At 41.3% G+C, this 14,099-nt stretch overlaps 1 protein-coding gene across 1 annotated transcript in view; it reads right to left on the bottom strand.

The window, feature by feature from the left end:
* Positions 1-14,099, bottom strand: part of csmd3b (CUB and Sushi multiple domains 3b) — a 1,719,816-nt gene that overhangs the window by 439,948 nt on the left and 1,265,769 nt on the right. Inside the window, 2 exon segments of the mRNA XM_048595770.1 lie at positions 1,778-1,809; positions 11,661-11,684. Coding sequence (XP_048451727.1) covers positions 1,778-1,809; positions 11,661-11,684 — 56 coding nt within the window.

The raw sequence follows: 14,099 nt of genomic DNA, 5'->3' as shown, positions 1-14,099 counted from the left end.
CAAATCTTTCACAGTATCCCTCTGAACTATTTATATTTCAACATTAATATTTAATTTGTAGCATTTAACCGTTAAAATTTCCCACTTTACTCCCATGTGTCTATGCCTCTAAGTCTCTTCTGGACAAGACATCAATTTCCAGTCATATTCTTGACCCTTTTCGAAAACAAGTGCGGCAGATAAACCAATGTGGTTCTTCCGAAAGGGATAAACAGGCAGATTGGGTTCCAGGGTCTGATGATCATCTGAATGTAAAGCCATAGATACAACTTCAACACTATTATGAGTTTGAGGCTGGTGTGGGGTGGTCAACAACATCTGTATATCCATGGTAAGAATGGTTCATTCCTTAGTAGTGGACCTACATGCTTCAAATGGAGGTAACTCCTGCATGTTAAGATATTGTTCCTGAATCGCTATAATAAAGTGAGTTCCCACCATCACAAACAATAGCAGACTGAAAAAATGTACCAATGGAACGAAATCCAAAGAAAGATTTTCTACAATGTACTGATCCACAGAGTCGAAAAAAGATTGGACAATTGTACGACATTCTGAGTCCGTCACTCTCTGCTGGACTTAATCTAATTTGAGAGTTTCACTGGCAAGATCTTAAGAGATTAGGCCAAGTCCTTCTTTATCATCAACCACCAGATAGGGGTATCGCTGACGAGGCCAGCATTTACTGCCTATCCCTAATTGCCCAGTGGGTAGTTAAGAGTCAACCACATTGCTGTGGGTCTGGAGTCGCACATAGGCCAGGCCAGGTAAGGATGGTAGTGACAACAAAAACAAGAAATGTTGGGAAAACTCAATAGGTCTAGCAGCATCTGTGGAGAGAAAGAAGAGTTAATATTTCGGGTCCAGTGACTCATCTTCAAAACGTTTCCTTCCCTTAAGGACACTAGTGAACCAAATGGGTTTTTCAACAATTGACAATGGTTGCACAGTCCTAATCAAATTCTGATTACAGACCGTGTTTTTGAAAATTCAAAATCCACTATTTGTCATCAGGGGATGTGAATCCACATTCCCAGTGTATTACCTGGGTCTCTGTATTAATAGTCTCATGATAATGCCATTAAGCTACACCTCCCCATTGTCCTCTACAGTTCTTTTCTAACTTCTTAAAAATATCAATCATTCTCAATTTGATCTTGTTCATTGATAAAAGTTTGCCTTTCCAGGAAAATCTCCAGCAACCTTGGTAAGAAATCTCTCTCGAGAACTTATTTTTCAACTTGTAACAAAATATTTTCCTTAACCAACAATTCACAGTAATCTTTGAGCTTTGAATGTTTCAGTAAATGAATGGGCTTTTCCACCATCACAGCATCCCTACCATCACAGCATCCCTTTCTTCTGTAATTTCTCAAACAGCGGGTGTCTTTCTGAAGGGTTTGCAAGAAATTTGCATGAAACAGTCATTTTTCGCAGTTTTGACTTACTGCTTTTTAATTACTTTGCAGTGAATTGAATCATTTATTGTCACATGTATTCCATACAAAATACAGTGAGGAATGCGTACCATTGCCATGCATGGGCACCATTCACATTAACTTAAAATTAAATTTTTAAAAAAAGAAAGATAACTTTGAGAGAGTCCAACATTTCCTTCTCTGCTGCTACAGTCATGCTCTGGGCTATGCCCAGCCCGTGTCATGCTGCTGCCAGGGGTCCATTCCACGCAGAAGGGTGAGTTCCACTCCAGGCTTCACAGGCCCTGCCTCTGAAGACGCTGCCATCACTCTGCAGCAATTCAAAGGTACCTTCCTACCGAAGCTAAGTTTGAGCGAAAACTAAATAAAACTGACAGAAGAAGAAGGGGAAGAATGGAAAAAGAAAGAGAACAAAGTGGCTGAAGACTGGATTCAGGAGCCCAGGTGCTGCCTACTCTGTCGCCATCATGCTGAGGGCTGATAACAAAATTCCCACGCGCTTGTTTACCTTATTTGTGCATGGGGCGCACGTGTGTTCATTCATAAACGTTTCCCTTGTTCTCCATGTGAGCCCCTTGGCCATATGGAGTGCTTCTAATTTAGGTAGTTCCATGTTAATACTGTTTTTAAAGAGTGTAGGAAGATCCAGGATCTGTTCCACCAACAAATTATTAACACGAGGGTCCTGATCATACCCATGCCCTCATTCCTCAAACACTATTTTATAGGTCTAGCATTTCATCTTGTGACTAGTCTCTTTCAATCCTGGTACACCACTGTTCTACTACAGCTGGACTCTCCCCCAAAAAAATTGAAGGATTTGCAAAATCTGTTTCCCTCGGGTAGTGGTTCATCATTCAGAGTGTAATGGAATGACATCAGTTTCCCTTGCTGCTAAGTAATGAAGATATGTCAGCACTCCTTTTTCCAGAGAAACAACGATAATCAGGAATGACACAAAGTATTGGTAAGCTCTTCCTTATATCAGGAAGCAGAAGCCACTTCCCTTCGAATCTTTACAGAAATTGATCCTTGACCCTGAAGCTGATTATTTGGCAGCTGAGGCAGCTCATGTGTGCATTCCAAAAGAGCAGACACTGTACGACCGTACCTAAGATGAAATTAGCTCCCTTGCCAAACTGAGCCAGCCTGCTGCAGAATTCACTGGTCCAATGGCAGAAGCTGTGTCTGCTGCCAGGGTACCACCACCTCGCACCGCAACCCCACCACACCCCACGTAATCCCAGACCCCCTAGTGTAGGATTACTGTTGATAAAAGTACGTGTTTGGGGACATCAGGGTGGTTCTGAGTTTGGGGGATGTGGGAAGAGTGGGGTAAATGAGGATCAAAGAGTAAGGGGGGTAGCTTTCAGAGGCTACCCCATGATTTAGGTCCAGTCCAATACAAATTTGTGTGGGTTGAAGGACTTGTTCCACCAAACTCACAGCCTGGTCACACTGGTTTACCAGTTGGTCCTACAACTCTTTCTCAGCCTCCCTGGAGCTGAAGTAATTGCGATGCAGGCAGGATGATGGTCTGGAGTGGTCATCAGTTAACACTTAGCGCCTGATATTCATTAAGTCACAGCAGCTAGCTTCGGCTTTTAAAAGAAAATAGCAATTTCAGTTGAAATATGTACATAAATATTTATGGTTTCACAGCAACCCTTGAAGGTCCAGTTGGTTGCATAGCCATATTGGAGTAAATGAGTAATAAAATATGGGGTTCAATCCATGTTCTGGTTGGGGTGGGATTGCCACCCATGTTGCTCTTGGTCAGATCTGCACTTGGCGAAGACAACTTGAGATGAAAATTGCACAGATTATATCCTGTATTTTTTTTTAATGTATTTACTGATTAGGCCAGTGGTTACTACCCATGAAATGAGAAGGTGGGGAAACCATCTTCCTGTGCCATTACAGTCCATGTGGTGAAGGTGCACCTACAGCACTTATGGGATGGAAAGGAATTCCACATTTGGAAGAAATGATGAAACTTCGGTGAGTTATAGTGTATCTTGCAGATACTACATACTGCTGTTACTGTCCCTTGGTAGTAGAGCAAGTGAAGGTGACAGATACAGGCAGATTAATCTGGATCTTCTCAACACACCATTGCCCATAAAAAAAAGTATTTAACACTAGGAACAGAATTTTCTAACAGGTTCAAGAACATCTCTGTCAAAATCAATTGAGGAGCAGAAGCCTGAACAGGCACTTGCCTCGAATTTTCCATGAATTTATGGCAAAATTCACTGCCAGAGAGCAGGCCTTTCATTCAACTGGACACAGCCTTCAGGTTCTGGAAGTTACAAGGCCAATCTGAGAGCCTTTAGTTCAGAATCAGCATCTGGGTGAGGGTGCACTCTCCCCCAAGTGCTTTTTAAAAAAAGTTAAAATAAAAAAACAGGCTTTTTAGCTCACCCAGCAATGTAGGTGGTAGTGGAGGAAATTCCTCCAAAGCACAACCTCTCACTACAACTCAGCTCAGCAGGCAGGTGGAGAACATTACGTAATGAATATGGAAGAGTTAGCCTGAGCCAAATTGAAACACTTTCCAATGTATTACAGAGCCAATCAATGGAGCATGGAACAATTCAGACAGATAGCTGTTGAACAGTCTCCTGGTGGAAATGTTAATGTCTCATCTTCCTCTTGTTAGTTCTACTTATTACGCCCAAATCAAAAGTCGCGTGTCACCAGGTTATAGACCAACACATTTATTTAAAATCGCAACCTTTTGGAGCACTGCTCCTTTGTCAGGTGAAGTGACTTCACCTGAGGAAGGAGCAATACTCGGAAAGCCTGTGATTTTAAATTAAATCTGTTGGACTATAACCTGGTGGCGTGTGACCTTTGACCTTATCCACTGCTGTCCAATACCGGCGTCTCCACATCATTAATATGTCCAAGAGTTAATGTAATCCTGTACATACTTACTGAGATGTTCAAAACAAACCCCCCAAAAAACCTGCCAATTAAAATAAGTGCCTCTTCTGTTGAGTCCTATTGATGGTCTGTCCTCTACCACAGGGCAATGAATAAACTTTTTTGACTAGCATCGGAAGGAGGATTGGTGAGAACCTACCCTAACTCTGAGCTTCCTGACTCTCAGCCAATTCTGTATCCAATTAGCCAAATATTCTTGGATCCCATAGGCTCTTACCTTCACTTTCAGTCTCCCATGCAGGACCTTATCAAAAACCTTGCTGAAGTCCAAATGGACTACATCAAATGCATTGTCCTAATCTACACACCTGGTCACCACTTTGAAAAATTCAATCAAGTTAGGCAGACATTACCTCCCCTGAACAAAACCATGCTGGCTGTTCCCTACCCTTTCCAAGTGCAGATTAATTCTATCCCCCAAAAATGATTCCAATATTTTCCCCACTGGTGAGGTTAGATTGACTGGCTTGTAGTTTCCTGGTTTATCCTTTGCTCCTTTCATGAATAATAACACGATATTAACTGCCCTTCAGTATTCTAGCACTTCTCCTGTGGCCAGAGAGGAATGATAAAGTATTAAATTTAATAATTATTAATTTCAATAATTAAAATTAAACAAAACAATTTATAACAATAAACAACACAGACTAAGGAGCTGGAATATGCAAAACTGAATTAAAATAGCAATAGAGCACATGGGATGATTTAATTACAGGATGACAACTTAAGCTAAGGAATTTTCAATATAAATTTAGATGTGAATCCTCCCCTTCCTTTCGGAATGTAACTTACTATGAAGCGGAGAAGCGGAAACAATAATTCTTCTTGGCTGCTACTGAAATTAAACAATTGAAACAATCCACTCTAAACAGTGTTAAACAATAGTAAAACTAACGGATCAGAACAAAGCTCTGCAATCCTGCCACATCCAGTTGAAAGCTGCTGGGCAATTATACAACTAACAGAAAGAGGTGACGCCATGAACATTCCCATTTTCACTTTGTGGAGAGCTCAGCACATCGATGTAAACTGAAGCCCTCGCAGAAATGAAATCAGTGAAATTAGAGAGAAAGCTCTTTACTGGGTGAAATCAAACCTAGCAGAAAGGAAAGTGGTACTCTGATCATCACATCCTATAGGCCTTTTTGTATGAGTTCCTCAGAATATCTTAGGTCAACACATTTTCAACTGCTTTATCATTGATTTATCAAGGCCAGAAGGGATGCTTATTGATGAATATACAGTTCATCTCCATTCATAATTTCTCAGATTATGAATCAGTCCACACTTCCATGCAGGAAGACCTGGCAACACTGATGCATTATCCTGTGCTTTAAGGCAATACTCCTGTCTGCGTAATGAGAGATCAGTCTGAGTATGCTGGGCTGCGGATGAGTGGACATCCATTGACTCTGAGGCTGTTTGCTCCTCTACATTTAGTGAGGCTCTTCATTTCATTATGTACTATAATAACCCTTTATTTACATTGTACATAGTAAGTTATCAAATACAATTGCCTCGTTGAGGATCTTTCCCATCATATGCACATTCTCAAATGGTGCTTTCTCTCTTACTGATGTCAGTGTCATGTGATCAGTTATATTGTCATGATTTAAATGAACCTTATTGTACCATGTTTCAGGTTAGGGAATAGAAGTGGTTACATTTAAGCCTGCCGAGTGCCATTCAGTGACAATCTTCAAAAAGACAGCGCCTCCCCTAGATATTCAGCACATTACCGTTATCAAATTGCACACAATCAATACTCTTCAGATGACCATTGATGAGAAATTGAGAAATACCAGACATAAAGACTATCATTATTGTTGGAATCTACTTAGTGCCAGAGAGGCAGATTTGAAGTTGGAACTGCAAGTGATATTGGAGACAAGGGTGACAGTAACAGGTCACTCACAATGAGCAACTGAGAGACTAACACAAGGGTTCCACCAGAAGATTCCCAGTAGCAGAATAGGCCTCCCCTGTATGTAATAATATGTCTGAACAGATTGATTAGAAAAATAGGTTAATAAAAAAAGCCTCTTCATGTGCTGTGTTTATCAAAATCACCTCATGCATGAAAAGTCCCTGGTTTGAAAGTGGACAGGAACAGCAATTCTATATTACTAAATGTAGGAACATCTCTCAACAGGTTGATAAGGAAAGTATCTATAATTGGAAATAGTAACATTCTGAAATTCAGTTGAATGAAACAATAAAGTCTCTTCATCTTACCTCTGGACTAGGCAGGCCCAGGGTTCAGGTCTCACCTGCTCCAGAAATGTGTAATATCATCTCTAACCGTGTTGATTAGAAAATGTGTCTCTTTATTAACAATTCCAGGATCACACCTCCCAGTGAAATTGTTGAATGCCCTTACGTTAGGTCTTTCTATTGAAACTACAGCCTCCGGAAACACATCCTCACCACATCCCCTCACTAAACTTAATTTGACCAATTAGAAAGCCACCTCCTGGAAAATCTGACATTGCAGACCATTGCTGGATTGGGACCCAGAAATGGTTCTGACTACTGAAACAAGCATCATGAGATTCTACCTGATTAAAGCAGAGCTGAGACCAGGTAGTTCAAGGTGGGTCAGTTAACTGCCACCTCCAATTCCTTTCTAAGGTACATCACATTCCAGCATGGAAATCTGTCACTGCAAGTTCGAAATGCAAGAATTCAAAACCTCCTCCAAACCCTCCCAGAGTACCCAACTGCACCACATTATCTGGAATAACTATGAAGCCAAAACAACATCCCCTTTCTATTTCCACACCATCATCTTTCACACCTACACTCTAATTTTGAAAAAGCAGTTGTTTAATCACAGACAAGATCACAGAAACATCTGCAAATCAATGCAATGTGAGCATCCCAGGAATAGCACAGTAGCACACATTACAGTACTTAGAACGGAACCCATAAATTGACATAAAGAGAGCTGACTGACAAATGGTAAATGGATGTTTAATTCAAAGTACACCAGTATTCATCTGGCAGTATCTGAATCAAAAGCCTGACCCAGTACCTGACAATATTAAATGCTTTTTGACTTTTTCAAAGGACCGTAACCATACCTAACCATACAAGGATGGTCATGCCTGAAAGGCTGAGGTAATAATGAAAATCCTCAGCCAGGCCTGCATCCAAAACAGCTTTCAGCAATAACCGGCAGTTTAATGAGATCCTAACAGGGCATATGGGCATTGAAGACGTTGGTATTAAGCAACATTACTTTGGTGCATAACTCACTCAGAGTTAGTAAGAACTGCCGATGCTGGAGTCAGAGATAACAGAGTGTGGAGCTGGAGGAGCACAGCAGGCCAGGCAGCATCAGAGAAGCATGAAAGCTGATGTTTTGAGTCGGAACCCTTTTTCTGAAGAAGGGTCCTGACCCGAAACATCAACTTTCATGCTTCTCTGATGCTGCCTGGCCTGCTGTGCTCCTCCAGATCAACACTGTGTTATCTATTACTTTAGTGCATTCTGTACTAATGGGTCTGAACAGCGCCAGGAGAGGACAACCAGCTGTAACGAGTCTTAAGATTTCTTGAATTCTCTGTGCGCTATCTCTCAGATGTTTGCTTGCCATGTTTATTGTCTCTGATGACATGTCTTTCCATGTGCCAAGTACAGAATCCTTCCAAATGTTCTCATAAATTACCATTTAGATGCTACAAATTGTCACCCACAACAATGTTTCACAAAAGACACAATGTAAAAATATTCCACTAAGATTTTATAAATTAATGGATGCAACAAGGAAAAGTATCTAAGGTTTTGTGGAGACAAAATCAAAGGAGCTGAATTTCATTCGGAGAGAAGGCAGATTGGAATGGAGCAAATGGGGCAAAGAAAAAGCATAAGTACCTTCTCTGAAATGGCTTGGATTACCTATCTGCCCAGGGTAGTGCTTGGGCCTCAAGTTAGCTGCTTTCCAAAAAGAAATACTGGCAAATTCATCAGCAAATAATGTTTTCAATACCTTCAATTTTTGTTGGACGAAGAGAAATAGCTAATTGGTGTTGTTTAGTTTTAAGAATCCATCAACCCAGAAATGGATTCAACAAAAGCTCAAAGCACCTTTCAGAACATGAGCCCAAATGAAGGAAGAAACACTTACTCTAAGTGATAGAAGAGACTATGGGATATTGTTCAGTTGTTCTACTTGTATTATGGTACTCCCAATATTTGCGTAAGAGTTCAGGCTTAATGAGCTAATGGCATAAACGGTGAACAATAAAAGCAAAACAGCTTGAGAGGACGGTACGGTGGCTCAGTGGTTAGCACTGCTGACTCACAGCACCAGGGACCCGGGCTCGATCCTACCCTCAGGCGACTGTGTGGAGTTTGCACGTTCTCCTTGTGTCTGCGTGGCTTTCCTCCAGGTGCTCTGGTTTCCTCCCACTGTCCAAAGATGTACAGCCTAGGTGGATTGGCCATGCTAAATTGCCCGTAGTGTTCAGGGATGTGTAGATTAGGTGGGTTATAAGGGGATGGGTCTGGGTGGGATGCTGTGAGGGTCAGTGTGGGCTTGTTGGGCCGAAGGGCCTGTTTCCACACTGTAGGGAGTCCAAGAGGACATGAGCATTTCAAGTTATGTGCGCTCTCGTACATTTGGCAAGTTTGATTACCATAATTGAACTATTTCACATGAGGTTAAGCTAAAATCTTGCCATCATCAACACTTCATTATTGCATTAAGACCGATTCTTTTGTTTCTTTCATGGCACGTGGATATCACTGGCAAGGCCAGCATTTGTTGCCTTTCCATAATTGCCTTTGAGCAAAGCGTCTTCCTAGACCATTGTAGAGGGTAGTTAAAAGCAAACCACACTGCTGTGTGTCTGAAATTACGTGTAATTAGACCAAGAGCAGAACTCTTTCCCTAAAATATATTGACGAAGCAGATAGATCTTTATAACACCCAATGATTGTTGCCATAGTTACTATAACTGATATTAGCTTTACATTCCAGGTATTACCTGACTCTTATTCAACTCCACTAGCTGAAGTGGTGAAATTTGAACCCATATCCCCAGAGCATTACCAACAAAAACAGAAGTTGCTGGAAAAGCTCAGCAAGTCTGGCAGCATCTGTGAAGAGAAATCAGGGTTAATGTTTTGGGTGCAGTGACCCTTCCTCAGAACTGATGGTCGCTAGGAAAATGTTGGTTTATACGCAGACGATAGGATGGGGGGGGAGGAAGGGGGTAAGGAGTAAACAATAGGTGGGGATAGAGCCCAAAGAGAGAAAAGAACAGTTGGACAGAAAAAGGAGTGGATAATGATCAGACTAGGAGGGTGAATAGCTGTTAATGGAGACTGTTAGTGGCTAACAATGGGTAGTGTGTAATGGCAGACTATGTGTTAATGTGGTTATGGGGCAAGGACATGGGAGAGTTCAGGCCCTAAAATTGTTGAACTTGATATTGTGTCCAGAGGGCTGCAGGGTCCCCAAGTAGAAAATGAGGTGTTGTTCTTCCAGCTTGCGCTGAGCTTCGCTGGTACACTGCAGCAAGCTAGTTCTTTCGTTTTTTCCCAGAGCATTAGACTAGGCTGTTTGTTTACTTGTCCGGTGCCAAAACCATTATGTTATCAACTCTTGTTCTATGTCTCCTTCCATTTATTCCCTACTCCCCCAACAGCATTGTTCAGCTAAACACTGTCACCTTAGCAGCTCAGGGACCTAATCTCAACACTCTGGTATTCCTGACTTAAATACCTCCACCTCTCTATGACATACCAGTTCTTCAAGAAGCACCTAAAAGCCTGACACCTTTTCTAACATTTCCTTGTCCATTGATTCTCTCCCTTTCTTTCTATGGCAGCTGTTGGATGTTGCACCAGTAGCATATATGAGACCACAGTTTGAACACTGTTCAAACGAACCACAACACACTGCTCAAACGAACCACAACACACTGCAGTAACCCAGAACTATGCCAAAATGAAGAAGAATACCTCCACCAAGTATTTAGAGACAACGGATACCCGAACAGCTAGGCCCAATAATGCCTATCACACAAACAACAACAGGAAGATACAGTATGCCCCGACACACTTGTCTCATTACTATACTTCAAGAATGTATCTGAACTGACCACAATACTCCCACGGCCACACGGCATCAGAGTAGCACACAAATCTACATCAACCCTATGCCAACTGCTCACAACAACCAAAGACCCCTTACCCACTATGGACAGAACCAATGTAATATACAAGATTCCATGCAAGGACTGCAACAAACATTACATTGGACAGAGAGGAAGGAAACTGGTTACGAGAATACATGAACACCAACTAGCAACAAAAAGACACGACCAATACTCAGTTGTCTCCACACACAGACAAGGAGAACCACCAGTTCGATTGGGACAACGTCAGGATCCTAGGACAGACCAAACAGAGATAAGCACAAGAATTTCTAGAGGCCTGGTTCTCCACCAAGAAGGCCATCAATAAACACATGGAATTAGAAGAAAGGGTCTAGGCCCGAAATGTCAGCCTTCCTGCTCCTCTGATGCTGCTTGGCCTGCTGTGTTCATCCAGCTCTACACCTTGTTATCTCAGATTCTCCAGCATCTGCAGTTCCTACTACCCCCACTTAAATAATGCCTCGATTTAAAAATACTCAGTTTTCTTTTCAAAACTCTTCAGCATGTTCCCGATTTTTGTAATCCTCCATGATATAAATGCTCTTCCAATTCTGGTCTCTTTGCCACATTCCTGATCTCAGTTATAACACCATTAGTGGTTATCAGCCGTCTGGGTCCTCATCTCTGGAATTCTGTTCTGAGATTTCTCCACTTTTCCACCTTGCTGCCCCCATTTGAGACACTTCAGAAAACCGACATTTTTGACCAAACTTCAGTCATTTTCCTTAAAATTTTCTCATGTGGTTCAGTGTCATATTTTGCCTTGTAACATCTCTGTAAAGTACCTTAGGATGTTTTATGACATTAAAAGGTATGTAAGTCCAAGTGTGATGTGCCTTAGTATTAAAGTTTATTAGATAAGGTTCCATTGAAGCACCTTTCAATGTTTTGCAATGTTTCAGGCTCTGTCTAAGTATATATAACACAGTGAGGAGCTGGGGGACCACGGCAGGCCAGGCAGCATCAGAGGAGCAGGAAAGCTGATGTTTTGGGTCAGGACACTTTTTCTGAAGAAGGGTCCCGACCTGAAACGTCAGCTTTCCTGCCCCTCTGATGCTGCCTGGCCTGCTGTGTTCCTCCAGCTCCACACTGTGTTATCTCTGACTCCAGCATTGATAATTCTTACTATCTCTGTCTAAGTGTGTGTTGTTTTTGTTGCCCCATAATAAAACCAGGTAGTTTTTGTTTAAGAAGTATCAATTAATAAAACACTACCAAATAATAAAATTAACGTGCAATTCTCTTTCACTATGTTCAGCACTAATTACATTGCAAAGACAGTTCTGCAGATACCATAACACAAAATCAAACATATAATTACATGAAACACACAGCATGAGAAAGATCATTTGGGTTAACTAGTCCATGCTGATATAGTTATTTTCAGGAGCTGTCATCCTATCACTCTTCATCTAACTCCATTAGCGAAGCCTATATATTTCCTTTCTCATATGTTTCTCTAGATGAGCCATAAGTGCAAGCATAGCATCTTTTGTAAGCAATGTTCATTATCTAAATTATATAATTTGGTAAATGGGTATGGTTTCTGCCAGATCCAGAAATGGTAAAAAAGCTGACAGAGATAGAACAGCTGGCACTTCTTTACAGAAAAAAGATGATGCTTTTGGGAAAACTGACAGGCAAACTTCCAAAATATATCTGTAACATAAACGAAAATGTGCTACAGCTTTTAATCAGAAAACTGGAATTTCTGTAAAATATATGAGTCACTGTTGCTTTATTTGCACTGTGGCTTCGACACAACACCAGCTTCAGTGTTTTGGGGCCAGGATTGCTCATCTACTTGAATGGACTCCATACACAGAGTTGTTTGACAGAGAAGGGAGATACTTTGCAGTTTTACGAAAAAAAATGCCCTTGACAATATGATCAATGACAGGGAGAGATGATCCTACTGAAAAAGTAATAACGCGTTACAGGGAAATAATTGACAGTGCTAAAACAGAATGAACAGTAATTTTCCTGATAAATTAACACCACAAATGCAAAATAATTACATTTTGCAAGATGGAATAACATTACTCCACTGTATGATGTCTGCTGATATATTTTGTAAATTGTTGCTACACAATAATAACACGCACTAACTTGAAACAAAGAACTACGGACACTGGAAAACTGAAACAAAAGCAGATATTTCTGCAGAAGCTCAGCAGGGCTAGCAGCATTTGTGGAGAGAAATTGTGTTAATGTTTTGAGTCCAATGACTGACGAGATGATGCCAGACCTGCTTAGATTCTCCAGCAATTTTTGTTTTTGTTTCAGATAATAAGATGCAGCTTTTATAAGGAGAACTATATTGACATAAGCAGCAATTTGTTTACCAAGAATTCAGATGGAAAATAAATGCTGTATGCACAAAGCTTAATGCTATTATCTAATTTAAGCAGGTTTTAATTTCCTATTGGCTTATTGTGAAATTCATTCAACATTATTCATATCAAGAAAGGACAGCATAGACGGTTTCACCCTTCAATTCTGCAGGTAAAAAGTGCAACACTGTGCGTTATCAGGGGCATTTTTATGAAAAATGTCAGCAGAAAGCAGAACCATTGATAAACAGGGTGTAGAGCTGGATGAACACAGTAGGCCAAGCAGCATCAGAGGAGTAGGAAAGCTGACGTTTCGGGTCGAGACTCAGAAGGGTCTTGACCCGAAACGTCAGCTTTCCTGCTCCTCTGATGCTGCCTGGCCTGCTGTGTTCATCCAGCTCTCTACACCTTGTTATCTCAGATTCTCCAGCATCGGCAGTTCCTACTATCTCTGTAACCATTGATAAACAGGCCTGTGGGTTGAGACTGAACAAACCTTTCTGCATGGATATAGCAGTATAATAGTAAGATGTTTCATATCTAAGAACAAGTGCAAGAGTAGCTCCTTATCAATTGAATGATGATTAAATTGGTCTTCATAGAATTTTAAGACAAACATAAAGATTTAAAAGGGACCTGAGGGGTGACATTTTCACTTAGAGGGTGGTGCATGTATGGAATGAGCTGCCAGAAGAGGTGACGAAGGTGTGTACAATCACAACATTTAAATGGCATCAGGATGGGTACATGAATAGGAAGGGTTTAGATGCATATGGGCCGGATGTTGGCAAATGGGACTAGATTGGTTTAGAACATCTGGTTGGTGCAGACGAGTTGGACCAAAGTGTCTGTTTCCATGCAGTATAACTCTATGAATCTATGACTCTATTATGACTCCAGCATCTGCAGTTCTTGTTATCTCTGGGTGACTTAAAACCCTACTGCGATGCATCTTCCACGGATGCCCACCTTGAAGAAGTTGTCCTTCTCCCTCCGTAAAGACCTCAGTGGATCTCTCTCCCACTGCAGCCCACTAGTGATCTTCTCTGCCCTGAAGCTCTTTGACCACATACTGAGACAAACCCGTTACTACAGCCACATTTCCTTTCTCATAAAGAGTTCTGATGAAGTGTCCCGACTTGAAACGCTGACTTTCCTGTTCCTCTGATGCCGCCTGACCTACTGTGTTCCTCCAACTCCACACTGTGTTG

This window comes from Rhincodon typus, chromosome 4, assembly GCF_021869965.1.
Source record: "Rhincodon typus isolate 14 chromosome 4, sRhiTyp1.1, whole genome shotgun sequence".
NCBI lineage: Eukaryota > Metazoa > Chordata > Chondrichthyes > Orectolobiformes > Rhincodontidae > Rhincodon > Rhincodon typus.
Note: the sequence above shows the minus strand (reverse complement) of the source record. Positions and strands in the feature narration are given on the sequence as shown.